This window comes from Oratosquilla oratoria, chromosome 6 (genome assembly GCF_046742065.1).
Source record: "Oratosquilla oratoria isolate Oo_2021 chromosome 6, ASM4674206v1, whole genome shotgun sequence".
NCBI lineage: Eukaryota > Metazoa > Arthropoda > Malacostraca > Stomatopoda > Squillidae > Oratosquilla > Oratosquilla oratoria.
The window spans coordinates 13,640,035-13,656,212 of NC_134782.1; the positions used below are offsets into that span (position 1 = coordinate 13,640,035).

Here is a 16,178-nt window from a genome sequence, read left to right on the forward strand (position 1 = left end):
TCCCTCCTGGAAGAGAGCTCAGAGCTCGTAGGTCCGATATATATATATATATATATATATATATATATGTATTTTTTTTTTTTTTTTTTTTTTTTTTTTCATGTACACGAGTTACCCCTGATTCTGTGAACTGGTTTGATCACGTTTTCTGTGTTTATTATTACTCAGAGTAAAAGAGAATGAGTAATACAGCAGTGACTTTATATTTTATAATGCAAGTAGTGTGATGCATCATTCATATGGCAACCAATGCTGCACATGAGAATTTGACTTGTACTGAAGTGGTTAATGTTCCAATTCAAAGAAAAAATTACTTTGAAATTAACTTTTTAAAACTCAATGGCCTCCAGGGAAGAATCAAGTTTGGGTTCCAATGTACCACTGGACAACTGTTCTCCCTTTGTCTGACATTGCATAGGACCAGAACTGGGTGTGTTACCACCGGACAGGTAGTGCATTAGTGTCAATCTATACATATAACAAAGGCTCTTTCCCCCTAACAAGGGAGGTAGCCAAAAAAACAAAGGCATAAAATCCACTCCCACCCATTCCATCCTCACATACTCCACTCTCATTCACCACCCTTCCCTCACTCTTATCTTGGCCCCTCCTGGATGACAGGTCATCCCATCTCACCCACTGCCCTGGATCAGAAGCAGTGTAACAAGACACAGCACATCCACAGCAAGGCAGCTTCATTAAATCAGTGACCCCCCTCTCTGTCCCCTCATGCAGAAAAAGAGAAGACAGTGAGAAATTACTTCAGACTGCATCAAATCATTTTTTTACACATACTCACAAGCATCATCCATAAACATTCTCCATTCACCCCTATCTTCTGTCTTCTCTCTTCCTTCCTCTACAGACATTCCCCTCTTTTCCAATGCCCCTTTTACTCCATCCATCCATTTCATCCTTGGTTACCCCCTCATGTTCACTCCTTCTACCTCTGCCTTCCACACCTCTTTTACTAATCTTTCTTCATTAATTTTTTCCATGTGTTCAAACCATATGGAAATTAAAATCGGTAACATATTGATGGTAATACACCGCAGATTTTTTAATAACGCATCAACAGTAATCCATTACCTGTCTGGCAGTAACTCACCCAGTTCTGCATATGACATCCATCTAGCCCAGGTGCCTTAACATCTTTCACCTCTTTCAATGCTCTCTGTGTCTTATCTTTCTCAAAAGTGCTTTCATTCTTCTCTTCCATAATATTCATTTTCCTCCCACTGTCAACAAATCACTGAAATATTTCACCTATCTTCTCTTTACCACCTTCCCTTTTCCTTTTGTCTGCATCCTTTACCTTTTCTTCTCTACTGCACAATTATTGTAACTATTTACATGTTACCATTACATCGATACTTAGGTCTAAAAAAATCATGATCATGATACAATGGGAACTTCACTCCTCATGCACTTTGTGCTATTTCACTGTGCTATTTCATGCATTACATTTTCCAAAAGTAATGTGCATGTGAAACTATTATACACCAAGTATCAGCAATAACTCAAAAGGTAATTCTTTCAGTCCCCAAAAAATCACAAACAAGACTGCTAAACTTGTCAAATTACACTCCCAGTTGAATGAAAAAATATTGCAATATCTTCATCTTACTACTACCTAAAGAGTTTTGCTCAAGTTGCAAATAAACTACCAAGATACTATCTTGGAATTCAAGACAAATTAAGCAAAGGCTTTTTCTGGCACAATTTCAGTCAAACAGTACATGGACCTGTCTCTCTCCTCCCCTCCCCTTTTATTGACAGCAAATGTGATGGTGCTGGGTGAACAACAAATAAAATGCCTTACATCTACCAAACTTAGCAAGGGCGGCCCAAACAGAAACCTCTCAAGTTGTTAGGGGGAGAGCCAAACCTGTAATTTGGCCAATAAACAAGTTAGGACATCTGCCCAATAATCACAAATATCAAAACCTATTTCTATATTCCTTTTATCATTATTGTCCTAAGCATTATCAACTCTCATTTTCACTTTGGTTTTCTTTTACTGTAATAGCAACTTATGTGTCCACTCATATTATGGGGATTGTCATCCTACCCTCATGTAAGGATAAGCTCTTTAGTGTATCTACCAATTTTTCTTTATGTATTAAATTTCAATTTCCATTCCTGGTTCCAATCTTCAATCTTGTCTATATCAGCCTATAGTAATATGCAAACTTCATCATTTTTTTTTTACTCTTTTCATGATTTTTCACCCATCACCAATTTGAAATGTTACCAGTATCAAAGTGGAACAATAAGAATCATAATGGTCCTGTGTAAACTTCACCTAGTTGCTTATCTCCAGGTATCTCACCATTCACAACAGATCTTACGGGCCATTTACTAAATTCTTCACTCATTATGTGAAGCTCCCTTTGAGTCCTAGGCATTCCAATTTCCACATTAGTCTTCTATGAGGTCACCTTATCAAAACCTTTCCCCAGATCCAAGTACACATAGTCCACCCAACTTTGTAACATAACAAATTGAGTAAAATCCTGAACATATTTGATGCACATTATATTACTTTTCTGAAATCAAATTTGTTATCTGAGAGAGAGAGAGAGAGAGAGAGAGAGAGAGAGAGAGAGAGAGAGAGAGAGAGAGAGAGAGAGAGAGAGAGAGAGAGAGAGAGAGAGAGAGAGAGAGAGAGAGAGAGAGAGAGAGAGAGAGAGAGAGAGAGAGAGAGAGAGGAGAGAGAGAGAGAGAGAGAGAGAGAGAGAGAGAGAGAGAGAGAGAGAGAGAGAGAGAGAGAGAGAGAGAGGAGAGAGAGAGAGAGAGAGGAGAGGAGAGGAGAGAGGAGAGGAGAGAGGAGAGAGAGAGGAGAGGAGAGAGGAGAGGAGAGAGAGGAGAGGAGAGAGAGGAGAGGAGAGAGAGGAGAGAGGAGAGAGAGGGGAGAGGAGAGGAGAGGGGAGAGGAGAGGAGAGCAGAGTGGAGAGGGAGAGGAGAGCAGAGTGGAGAGGGAGAGGAGAGCAGAGTGGAGAGGGACAGGAGGGAGAGGAGAGGGACAGGAGGGAGAGGAGAGGGAGAGGAGAGGGACAGGAGGGAGAGGAGAGGGACAGGAGGGAGAGGATAGAGAGGAGAGGGAGAGGAGGGAGAGGAGGGAGAGGATAGAGAGGAGAGAGGGAGAGAGGATAGAGAGGAGAGAGGGGAGAGGATAGAGAGGAGAGAGGGGAGAGGATAGAGAGAAGAGAGGGGAGAGATTGGGGAGAAGGGAGATATTGGGGAGTGGGGAGAGATTGGAAAGAGGAGAGAGACAGGGGGAGAGAGGGAGAGTGGAGGGAGAGAGCAGGGGAGATGGAGAGGACAGGGGAGAAGGAGGGAGGGAGGGAGAGAGGGAGAGGGAGAGAAAGAGAGAGAGGGGGGGAGAGAGAGAGAGAGAGAGAGAGAGAGAGAGAGAGAGAGAGAGAGAGAGAGAGAGAGAGAGAGAGAGAGAGAGAGAGAGAGAGAGAGAGGGAGGGAGGGAGGGAGGGAGGGAGGGAGGGAGGGAGGGAGGGAGGGAGGGAGAGAGTGAGTTGAGTGAGTGAGTGAGTGAGTGAGTGAGTGAGTGAGTGAGGGAGAGGGAGAGAAAGAGAGAGAGAGAGAGAGAGAGAGGGAGAGAGGGAGAGAGAGAGAGAGAGAGAGAGAGAGAGAGAGAGAGAGAGAGAGAGAGAGAGAGAGAGAGAGAGAGAGAGAGAGAGAGAGAGAGAGAGAGAGAGAGAGAGAGAGAGAGAGAGAGAGAGAGAGAGAGAGAGAGAGAGAGAGAGAGAGGTGAGAGAGAGAGGGAGAAAAATAGAGAGAGGGAGAAAAATAGAGAGAGGGAGAAAAATAGAGAGAGGGAGAAAAATAGACAGAGAGAGAGAGAGAAAAAAAGAGACAGAGAAATAGAGAGAAAGAGAGAGAAAGAGAGAGAGAGAGAGAGAGAGAGAGAGAGAGAGAGAGAGAGAGAGAGAGAGAGAGAGAGAGAGAGAGAGAGAGAGAGAGAGTGAGAGAGAGAGAGAGAGAGAGAGAGAGAGAGAGAGAGAGAGAGAGAGAGAGAGAGAGAGAGAGAGAGAGAGAGAGAGAGAGAGAGAGAGAGAGAGAGAGAAGGGGTTGAGGAGGCTGGTCTTAATTTCTAATCACTTGGGTGCGAGGGTAAAAAAAAATTGTGACCTGACCTTGTGTCAAACATTTTTTTTTCCCTTAAATTTGTGATGAATTAGTAGTAATCTTGTCCTATTTAGGGGCAATGAACTCTATAACAATGTTTGTGGCCTCATGTTTCAAAGATTGGAAACCTGCAGCTCCACAGTGGCTGGCAATGGTCCTCTGGCCCTCTACAGGAGTCTATGTTGTATTAGTGCAGAACTTTTTAAGGTACTGGATGGAAGTAGATGAAGGAAGAGGAGAAGGAGAGGAGAAGGAGAGGAGAAGGAGAGGAGGAGGAGGAGGAGGAGGAGGAGGAGGAGGAGGAGGAGGAGGAGGAGGAAGTGGAGGAGGAGGAGGAGGAGGAGGAGGAGGAGGAGGAGGAGGAGGAGGAGGAGGAGGAGGAGGAGGAGGAGGAGGAGGAGGAGGAGGAGGAGGAGGAGGAGGAGGAGGAGGAGAGAGCCATTACCAGCAGTCACCTCTATGTGAAAAGGTAAAGGAAGTACAGTCAAAGTTGATAAAGAGAGTGCCAGGTCTTTTGGGGCTACACTCCATAAAGAGTTTGTGGCTTTCGAAACTGGGCAGCGAGAAGTTGATTCTCTCTGCCGTCCATCTTGCAGGACCTCCACTAGCAGGTACTCTCCATTTATCCCCGAACTCTACAAAATTAGTGACCAACACTTTGACATTAAACATTCTACCAAACTCATGTGCAAATTCCATGCTTCTACATCCATTTAACTATTGCTTGGACTCAAATCAACAAATGCTGGAACTACAGTACACATTGTCATGCCAGTAATTTACAATATTGTTACAATTATTTCATTAAAATGTTTAGCCATTATGTGCTGTGACAAACCATATTTCACTATTTTCTGGTGCACATCAAAGTTTAGTATATAAACGAGACAACACTTATGTAACCATTATGACGTGAATGAGTGACATCAAGCCATCACAAATAAGTAGGAAGTACAATGCTACTACAGAAAGGTTTCAGTAAATCATTTTCACCATGTAAAACACTTGCCAAACACATACTTGTTTTCAAATTAAGTGCCTCTTGCTGACATCAAAAATTACTTTATTTTAATTTTATTATGTCCATTTTCATGCAGAGTTGTGCCATGACGTGCACCTAACCTTCCCCAGTTCAAATATCTCACATCTCCCATTTATGAATATGAAAGTCTTATAAGTCTGAGCACATCTTGGAGCTAAAGAATGCAGCACAGCAAGTAGAAATATGATCTTTGCTAAATGACACACTTCTATGCCATGCCAACTGGGCAATACAGATAGGTTTTATGCCTATTCACAATGCAATAGTCTGAAAAAACCACTATGCATTAGTTACCTAATGAATGATACATCATGCATCAGAGACAAACTGATGCATATTCCACCATGCTTAGAAAAACACACAGAAAATAAGCAAAGCAATGCAAAGCAAAGCAAAGGCCCATGCCAGAATAACAGAAGGCAGGCAACAAGCAAAACCAAACTTAACATGGGAATGACTTGCAATACATTCACTATATAAAAAAAAATAATAATAATAAAAAAAAAAAATAAATAGATAAATAAATAAATAAATAAACAAGTACTGTAAATAAACAAATCCACCAAAATAATGCATGCATCATCTAAGACTCATGCCTGGATTAGATATCTATTAAATTTAAAATAAATTTAAAGGTATTTAATCATAAATTATACATATGTAAATGCCTAAAGGTTCAAAATACTGTATATCCCTACAACCTGTCCTACACTGAAAAATGGGGGTGAGAAAACAGAAGTAAGCCCAGTATATTACCTGGCTATTGAAAATCTGCCAGTAAAATTTATTAAGACATACTAAATTGTTAGATGAACCCTCATATCCAATCCAGAAAACTTTTATTGATAATATTATCTGACCAAAATTAAATTTTACTTAGTCTACATATGAACTACGTACATAATTTACATATACCGAAGACCCTTTCCTTCTTACTATGGGGCTGGAAGAGTCAAAGTGCACATTCACTTCATACATACCAAAAGATCTTTTCCCCTTATAAGAGTGATGGAAGAGTCAAAATATACACCCAAACTACACCCATCTAAAATCCCATTTGTTATCCCTCCCATCTTGGCCCCACTCACTGCTCAGTTTAAAAGCAGTCACAAACTCCCTCCTATTGAAAGGCTAGGATGGTACCCCTCACAACGGACTTTGTAGTGTGGAATCTAATGAACCATGCCTTTGGTTCAACTTTGCCAGTGGCAGGATTTGAACCGCCATCCCCTCGACCTTTGCCACAAGTAACGACACCCTAACCTACTCAGCCGGCAAGTTTCCAGGTTAAAAGTAATGCAGATGTATGCATTGTTTCCACAGCAGTGTCTAGGAGTCAAAGTTGATTTACCTTAACCACTTTATTAAATGGTGAACCTCTCCTATTATTCAGTCAAGAAAATACAAAGCAGACAAGAAGAAATTCCTTAGGGCCATAACAATTTAATATCTGCTCCTTAGGGCCACAACAATTTAATATCTATTCCTTAGGACCACAACAATCTAATATCTATCAACAAATTCAGATGATGGGGGGGTTCGCCAATAGTGAAGTGGCCTTCCTATGGATGTGCTGTGTCTTGCTACATTGCTTCTGACCCAGGGCAGTGGGCAGGATACAGGGATTACCCACCATCCATGAAGAGCTAAGATAAGAGGGAGGAAAGAGTGGTGGAGGGGAGTGGAATGAGTGGGAGTAGGTACATAACTCTGACTTGGCTACCTCCCTTATAAAGGGGAAAAAGCTCCATTGACATTCCTCTTGCACACAAAGCCCTTTCACTTCATCTATCCACCTACTCTCAGCCTTCCCCTTCAATTCAATCTATCCACCTCTGCCTTCCACATTCTTTTCTGCTGGGTACTCTTTCTCCATTCATTTTTTCCACATGCCTAAACTATCCTAGTACTTTATGATCAACCCAATCTGCCAGCTCTCTGTCTCACCACATTTCTCACTCTATCCATCCTCATAATCCCAACCATGCTTCTTAAACACTTTATCATAAGCAAATTTAGACTCTTCCTTTCTACTACCAGCTTTCTGCTCCTAATAATATTGTAAGCATAATCCAGTATTGCAGTGATGCAGAGACAATGCAGAATAACCCAAAACAATTATATCTCAGGCACACAAAGACCATACAGTGAAGTCCCTCAAGGTGCAATACTGTCAGCTTTAATGTTCAACCTCTTCATGAGTGACCTACCCACTTTTGAACCAGAACTAAACACCAATGTTCTCTCATATGTAGATGACTTGACAATAATAACCCAGTAGGTAAATACAAAAAAGCAGCAAAAAACACCCAAGACTATTTGTATAAACTGGAACAATGGCTCAGAAATAACACAATGGAAGCTTCACCCAAGAAATCGACATTAACACTGCTCACCCCAGACAACCATGAATAGAAAAAAAGAAAGAAAGAAAGAAAAAACAACCCATAGTAAAATCAAATAGCTAAACCCTTCCTTTAGAAAGAAACCCAAACATTCTGGGTCAAACATCTGATATTCATCTGACATTCAGCCCACATGTCAAGGACCTAAGAACAAACATATGCCAAGAAAACAAACCCATTGAAAAAAAAAAAAAAAAAATCACTAGCATTGATTTTAGACAACAAACCCTGACAGCCATCTGTAAACAGTTCATAAGAACTACCCTAGAGCATGCCTCCATTGCATGGTTCCTAACAATCAGCAAATAAAATCAAAATTTACAAATGCTGCAGAATGGAGCACTGAGAGAACAGAGTGCACCAAAACCACCCCTACAGGACACTTGCACTCAGAAACCAAAATCCTCCCTACAGAACATAAACATAAAACTGACAGGAACAAAATTCTATATCAGAGCCCTCAACAACACACACCCCTTATGTTACATCTTACTAGTACCATCAACTGAATGGGAAAAAAATAAATAAATAAAACACACACACACACACACACATTCAGGTAAAAAAACAAACAAGCTCTTCAAGGCCAACCACCAAACTCGTTACTTCATGAAACACCACCAATAATCAGCCCCAAAGAAAAATACCTCCCAAGAGAAACAAGAACCACACTAGCAAAACTGAGTTCAAGTCATCATCCAGCACTATGAAAGTACAAACAGAGAATACTTAGCCACAGAAACTGCCCCAGATGCAATCATTATACAAGTGTGACTTATTGACCAATCTGGTACCTGCTGCCAATTACCTGAAGGCTGTGGGTCTCCTGCCAGAAAGATATGGGGCAAGATATTGATTAACTGACCCATCTTTTCCTTGGTCAACCTCTTACTCTCATCTGTGACACAAAAGATTCATGATTTGTTTTCTAATATATCTACTCTCATCTATTTTCATAACATTACTAAACCATCTCAGGCTGGCTTGTTCTGCTTTTTTTTCCTCCCAATTGCAACTGTAACCCTGCCCTTTTACAAATCCTATCAATTTTTACTATGCAATATTTCATCACTCCACACATGGCTCCTGTTACTGGCACCCACACCTACCTACCTACCTCTCTCTCTCTCTCTCTCTCTCTCAAATGCACACACACACAACACACACACACATGGGGGAGGTGTACTTACATACAAATTCCTAAGTAGTACACGAATATAAACATAACATAAAACTGGCAAACTTACGATGGGACAAGTGGAGGTGGAAGTCCTGGATTGCCAGCCCTAGTTGGAGGTGCTGGAGTTGGTCTAGAGGGCACTGCCGGTGCTGGACGTCCTCCTCCTGGAAGCGGTGGGGGTACCCTTGAACCTGATGGGGGTGGTCTTCTTATGCTACCACCTGGAGATGGTGGTCCCGATCTTCCGGTGCTATAAAATGGAAAAAAATATTGTGTCATTCTTGTAACAATAACTGGAATGACTCTAGGTCAAACTGATTTGGAGTTATGTCTTTTTTTCTTTTCATTCTGTTTATGTTTTATATATATATATATATATATATATATATATATATATATATATATATATATATATATATATATATATATATATATATATATATATATATATATATATATATATACATATATATATATATATATATATATAAATAGTATTTGTTTTATATATATGTTTTATATATAAATGTAACACCCCACAGTGTCAAGGTTAAAACCCTCCACTTGCTGCAACATATCACCCTTCATGCACATATCCAACCTACCACCATCATCACTCTTTGTACATCTCATCACTTTACTTTTGCCCAGATTTCCTCCAATTTTCTCCTTACACACACCCTTCCAAACTCAGTCACTAATTGCTTCAATCGATCATCAGGAGAGACCCACTTTATACATATACACCCCACTTTAAAGATGACTTGTCTTCAACTTTCATTTTAGAGAAGGGACCCCAATTACATGGAATTCTTACTTTGGACTTTCGTTTCCTGTTGATAGCCAATCATCCTTGATTGGGGGTGGTACTGGAGTTGACACGGTTGCCATGGACACATCTCCTATTATCTTTAGAGCTTCTTTGCATGCATGGTACATACGTAACAACTCCTCACGCTTCCTTGCTTCCTCGGGACTTTCTTCCATCATGGAATTCTATAGAAAAGAAAATAACAAGCCCAATGATTATATAGCACATACAATAAAATTGTTATTATCCAACAACTATGGAGCTATCAAGGTTCTGGATAGATGAATAGTTCATGCATACTAAAGAGCCTTTTTCCCCCTTACAATGGGGCTGACCAAGTAAAAACAAACATCCACCCCACACCCATCCAAAATCCATTCATTGTCCCAACCATCTTAGCACCTTGTTGATCCCTGTCCCCCTAACACACTGCCTGTGCCAAAGGAAAAGTGGCACGACAGCACTTCTATATAAAGGCCCAACAGTAAGCTATTACTGAACATATAGCATTTTACAAAATATATAACTGAATATAATCTTTATATTCATTGCTATTCCATAGCAAATTAGTATAACTACATGTATACCTACATATCAAAGGGCCTTTTCCCCTTCATAAAGTGAGGCAGAATCAAAGCACATCCCCTACACCCATCAAACTGTATAACTAATGTACATTCACATGACTTCCTAAATAACAGCTTCAACAATCAATGTCAGCGATTTACAGAAAATTAATTTTGTCATCTGTTGTTGGACAGATGTGTCACTGAATCACAAATTCAGTTTCTGTGCATATAACTGATTGTCTATCTATCTAATATACCAAGGGATTTTTCCCCCTTACCATGGAGGTAGCCAAAGTCAAAAGGCATCTACCTACCCAAAATTTATTGTAGGAGCCATTATGTAAGAATACATAAATAGTAATTTCAATTGAATGCCTATCCATCTATTTAGATAGGCATTCAAACAAGAAATAGTAATTTTGCTTGAATGTCTATCTATATAGATATTCAAGCAAAAAAAAATAGTAATTTTGCTTGAATGTCTATCTATATTGATACAGACATCCACGCAAAATGACTATTTACTTCTTGCTGAATAATGGCTTCAACAATCAATTTTGGCAAAAGTACAGACACTGAATTTGTGATCCAATGACACAACATGTCTCAGCATGCATACTGCTACCGGCATCAGTGAAAATACATCAGACTAGTTGCAGTAGTATGGCACCACCTCCTTCCACTATGAAATGAGATAATTAGAATGTTTGGTTCCCCATAAACCTTGTGCACCACACTTTGTGTGCAAGGTCCCATTGTCCCACCTGATGAACAAAGTAATCTCACAAATGCCAAAACAAAATCTGTTGTGCATGTCATTGTGGCAAAAGGGGTCAATTTCAATATTTCCTTCAACAGCATCTATAGCTCAAAGATTTTATCCACGCTAATGGTAAATCCTTTCATTTAGCCTAGGTTGAGCAGGACTCTCACACCGAAGTAATAAACAATGCTATATATCATTTTCACTTTCAACTAATGTTACATTCTATTCAGTCAGCAACAAAGAGCAAAAATGTCAATTCAAATGAACTTTAAGAAAATTTACCTGATCTCCAGATGCATAGAGATGAGCAAGGAGTTCTCCCATAATAAATTCTTTGGCATTGTTTATCATCAGATGCATAATAATCTTGGGAACAAGATCTCTTGTTGTCTTCGTCACAATTTTCATATAAGAGTCCACTAAATTACGAATGGTCTCCACCTGACGTTCCAGCTGAGGATCCATTGAAGTCCCTGGTCCCTCACTAGTGTTCTGTTCAAAGATAAATGTTAATGAAAAACACATACAGTCTGGAAAAAAAATGATCCTTTCCAACTGTAAAATGTTTATCTGTGAATAAATCAGACTGAAATTTGAGTCTAGTTAGATATTTAAAACAAACTGCTACATATGAGTTTACATTTGCAATACTGCTCAACTTTCGCAAAAATCTGTGAGAGCAATAATCTCCAACGATCAAAAGCATTTCCATAAGCTAAGACAATAGTCATACTAGGAAATTCATCTAAATACAAAGTCCTCAATACCACTCACTGGCACTACCACTCTTATCTTAGCACCTTAGAGATGAAGGGTTACCTGCTGACTGCTGCACTGTTTGGGTCAAACACATTGCAACAAAGCAGTCTAGCTGCAGTAGGGCCCAGCAGCTGAACTTGTGTTTACCTCCATAGCTTCATCATACAGAAGTCCCCCATTTTTACCCACAACAGCAACCTGATATGAGGAACATCCCTTTGGACTGCATCACCCTTGAATCAATTTATTTCTCTCCATACATTCCTATCTCTTACACTTTCTCATTTCTGTTCTGCTAACATATCATGTGCATCCATTACTTTTCACATTTCGTCCATCTATCTCATCCTTGGCCTTCCTAGGATGAAAACAAAGACAGCCTACAGACATATTAATATCTCAAGAATAATAATAGGATACCATAGAGACACTGATACAACACCTATATTCAGAAATCAAAATACTCCCCTGGGATGGTAGGATGGTGACAGTTATTCAATTCTATGCAAGGGCTCCAAAACCCATCCATCACTTCATACCAAATACAGCCCAACAGAAACATACATATGTACATATACCAAAGGCTCTTTCCCCCTTACAAGGGAGGTAGCCAAAAAACGAAGGCATAAAATCCACTCCCACCCATTTCATCCCCACATACTCCACTCCCATCCACTCCCTCCCTCCCTCTTATCCTGGCTCCTCTTGGATGACAGGTTCATCCCTGCATCTTGCCCACTACCCTAGGTCAGAAGCAGTGTCACAAGACAGAAACACACACACAATACAGCATTCTACTTAATCTGCCCCCAACACCCCAAAAAACATCCTTACAAAAGCATATATACATTGCCAGCTTCAATATCATAAAGATAAATATCAGCAGTGTTAAAGACACACAGAATTATAAAACCTTCCTTCCCCCATTAAACACCCTTTTATAGTGCAACTGTCTCCTGAGACCAATGCCCACCTTTTACAAACTACTCAGTTTGTTGCCTTAGATTGTTCTCATTCAAAGCCTGAAACCACATTGCAGGCAGCATCAATTGTCGGACCTTCACATAGCATTCCCAGAACTTTTATTTTTCCTATGTACACTTACAGTTCCCATCAATCATGATCCCCAATTAATGACCTCCCTGTACATCACAATGTAATTACACAAATTACCGAACAAGTACTCCTCAACAAAACACTAAATTTCATAATCCACCCTACTCCTCATGAAATTAATCCCACGGAAAAATCACTTCCAAGACAGACAAGACTAACACAAGTACTAAGTTTATATCACAACCCCTTGCTTAAGCAATATCAACACAATCAGCCTGGCAACAGACAGCAAATGCTCAAATTGGAACTACCACACAGACAATACAGAACACCTAATACTACTGAGTCCCTCACTAACTCTCTAAGACAACAAAACAAGAGCTCTTCAAGTGATTTATGGGCCAAACCAGTAGCTATAGTTGTGTACCCGAGGACTGTAGATCTCCTGTGCGAGAAAACCTGGGCGACGGATGGACTGACCAACCATTATTCTACCATTTTAACATTGTCAGGTATTCCACAAGACACTTAACAAATCCTGATATCTTACCAGCATTCAGTACTTCAATGTCATTTTTACCTTCACTCTCATAACTGCTTTATCCTTCCCCTCACCTATTATTCTCCCACAACTATAATCACAGACAATTCTCTTTTACATTTCACCCACTCTACCTGACATTCTTTGTACATTAAATTTCTTTCCAAAAACATATTTCTATTCCTTCCAAATTGCTCTAACATTTGTCCTACCTTACACACACACTATTTTTTCTTCTTTTTCCCATGCACTTTATTTCTACTCTCTTCACTCAATACCTATCATAATGTTTGTGTGCACATGCGTGTACTAAGAGAGAGAGAGAGAGAGAGAGAGAGAGAGAGAGAAAGACAGGGAGAGAGAAAGAGAGAGGGAGAGAGAAAGAGAGAGGGAGAGAGAAAGAGAGAGGGAGAGAGATAGGGAGAAAGAGAGGGAGAGAGAAAGAGAGAGGGAGAGAGAAAGAGAGAGGGAGAGAGAAAGAGAGAGGGAGAGAGACAGAGAGAGGGAGAGAGACAGAGAGAGGGAGAGAGAGAGAGAGAGGGAGAGAGAAAGAGAGAGGGAGAGAGAAAGGGAAAGAGAGGGAGAGAGAAAGAGAGAGGGAGAGAGAAAGAGAGAGGGAGAGAGAAAGAGAGGGAGAGGGAGAGAGAGGGAGAGGGAGAGAGAGAGAGAGGAAGAAAGAGGGAGAGAGAAAGAGAGAGGGAGAGAAAGAGAGGGAGGAGAGAGAGAGAGAGAGAGAGAGAGAGAGAGAGAGAGAGAGGGAGAAGAGAGGGAGAAGAGAGGGAGAAGAGAGGGAGAAGAGAGGGAGAAGAGAGAGAGGGAGAAGAGAGAGAGGGAGGGAGAGGGAGAGGGAGAGAGAGGGGGAGGGAGAGAGAGGGGGAGGGAGAGGGAGAGGGAGGGAGAGGGAGAGAGAGGGAGAGGGAGAGGAAGGGAGAGTGATAGGGAGGGAGAGGTAGGGAGAGGGAGAGGTAGGGAGAGGTAGGGAGAGGGAAAGAGAGGGAAAGAGAGGGAGCGAGAGGGAGCGAGAGGAAGGGAGGGAGAGGGAGAGGAAGGGAGGGAGAGGGAGTGATAGGGAGGGAGAGGGAGGGAGAGGGAGAGGTGGGGAGAGGAAGAGGTAGGGAGAGGGAGAGGTAGGGAGAGGGAGAGGTAGGGAGAGGGAGAGGTAGGGAGAGGGAAAGAGAGGGAGAGGGAAAGAGAGGGAGAGGGAAAGAGAGGGAGGGAGAGGGAAGGAGAGGGAGGGAGAGGGAAAGAGAGGGAGAGAGAGGGAGGGGGAGAGGGAAAGAGGGGGAGAGGGAAAGAGAGGGAGAGGGAGAGGGAAAGAGAGGGAGAGGGAAAGCGAGGGAGAGGGAAAGAGAGGGAGAGAGAGGGAGGGGGAGAGGGAGAGGAAGAGAGAGGGAGGGAGAGAGGGGGAGGGAGAGAGGGGGAGGGAGGAGAGAGAGAGAGAGAGAGAGAGAGAGAGAGAGAGAGAGAGAGAGAGAGAGAGAGAGAGAGAGAGAGAGAGGGAAAGAGAGGGAAAGAGAGGGAAAGAGAGGGAAAGAGAGGGAAAGAGAGGGAAAGAGAGGGAGAGAGGGAGAGAGGGAGAGGGGGAGAGAAGGAGACAGAAAGAGGATGAGACAGAGTGAAAATGAAGCAAAGATAGAAAGAGAAAGAAAGCAACATTTTGCAAAGTTAGCTTCAAATGTATGAAATGGGGAAGAAGTCTGTTGAAGGTGGTTAAAAGTTTTTACACGTGTAGAAGGGCATGTATGGGGGTTGGGAACTGTGAGAATGGATAGTTTGAAGTGGATATGGAGACGTACTGGGGTTGTTTGACGTGTACTCCGAGGGATTGGGAAGGGAGGTGGACACAAATGTGCTCGGCAGAAGTTTGGAGTTGGTGTGCAAGGGTGGAGGGATGAGGAAAATGAAGAAATTGTTTGTGGGCAATGTTGCCCTTGGAGCTGGTCTGGGGAAAGGCTGAAATGATTAGTGGCTGGTTTTGTTGTGTGAAAGGAGAACACTGAGAGTAAATTTAGGCAAGTGGTGAATTTGAAATGAAGGAGTGACTGTACACACTGCACAATATGGAACAGACTTGGTATTACAGGGTTACAGAAAAGAAGAGTCAATGTTTTTTGGTACGAGATTTACAAGAAGTGTTATGGATGTAACTGGGATGGATGGAGTGGGTATGGAGTCGACACAGTAGAGGGTGGAAGAAGAGCTCTTGCCGAGTAAGATCGAGGGGTGCCGAGGTGGTTTGGGTATGTAACATATGGGTGTATATTACTGGACTAGGTGCCGTAGGGAGAGATTGACACTCGGTGTGGCTTATGTGCTTTATTCTGGTGGATATTTATGTGTCGGCCTAAGGACGGATGTGGTGTGGTCCCCACGTGGGGGACTGACTGCAAAGGCCTAGCAACACACTGAATTATCTGAATCTGAATATGTGAATCTGAATGACCTGCCCACACAGGACAGGTGGTATATATACCCAGGTCCGATCTGACACCTTGACCAGACAGCCACACAACTCCATCATGCATCAACTTGCACCTACAAGCATACTTGTGGGGTACATGTACACCACAGGTATGTGGAAGGAATAAACCACGAAAGACTAGTAAAGAAAATGGGGCTAGATGGAGTGAGCATGACAGGACTATGAATGAGGTGGATTGATGGATGAAAGGGGGTCTGAATTCACAAGGAATGACTGTGGAGCAAGTAACAGAATGTGCATGTGGGCGAGTGGTGGGAGACAGAATGGACGAAAGAATGATGTAGCTTAAAGGGAGTTCTTCTCATCTACTACATAAAGTATTTTGCATGGATGGAGGGGGGACCACATGATGTAGTAGTGGGTGGACCATATGATGAAGTACTGGGGGAGAACCATTTTTGACTGTTGGGCCCTGCTGTGG

The 16,178-nt window shown here is 41.8% G+C and overlaps 1 protein-coding gene across 10 annotated transcripts in view; it reads right to left on the reverse strand.

Annotated features, from left to right (window-relative positions):
• shi (dynamin-1 shibire) overlaps window positions 1-16,178 on the reverse strand; it is a 116,347-nt gene that overhangs the window by 9,432 nt on the left and 90,737 nt on the right. For 8 of the 10 annotated variants that reach the window (XM_076186444.1, XM_076186450.1, XM_076186447.1 and 5 more), the window contains 3 exons: window positions 11,202-11,411; window positions 9,591-9,769; window positions 8,841-9,023 (listed from right to left, as the gene is read on the reverse strand). In XM_076186444.1, coding sequence (XP_076042559.1) covers window positions 8,841-9,023; window positions 9,591-9,769; window positions 11,202-11,411 — 572 coding nt within the window. Of the gene's footprint in view, window positions 1-1,818; window positions 1,889-8,401; window positions 8,420-8,840; window positions 9,024-9,590; window positions 9,770-11,201; window positions 11,412-16,178 lie in introns of those variants that run through there. The other 2 variants (XM_076186449.1, XM_076186446.1) reach the window with 2 other exon arrangements.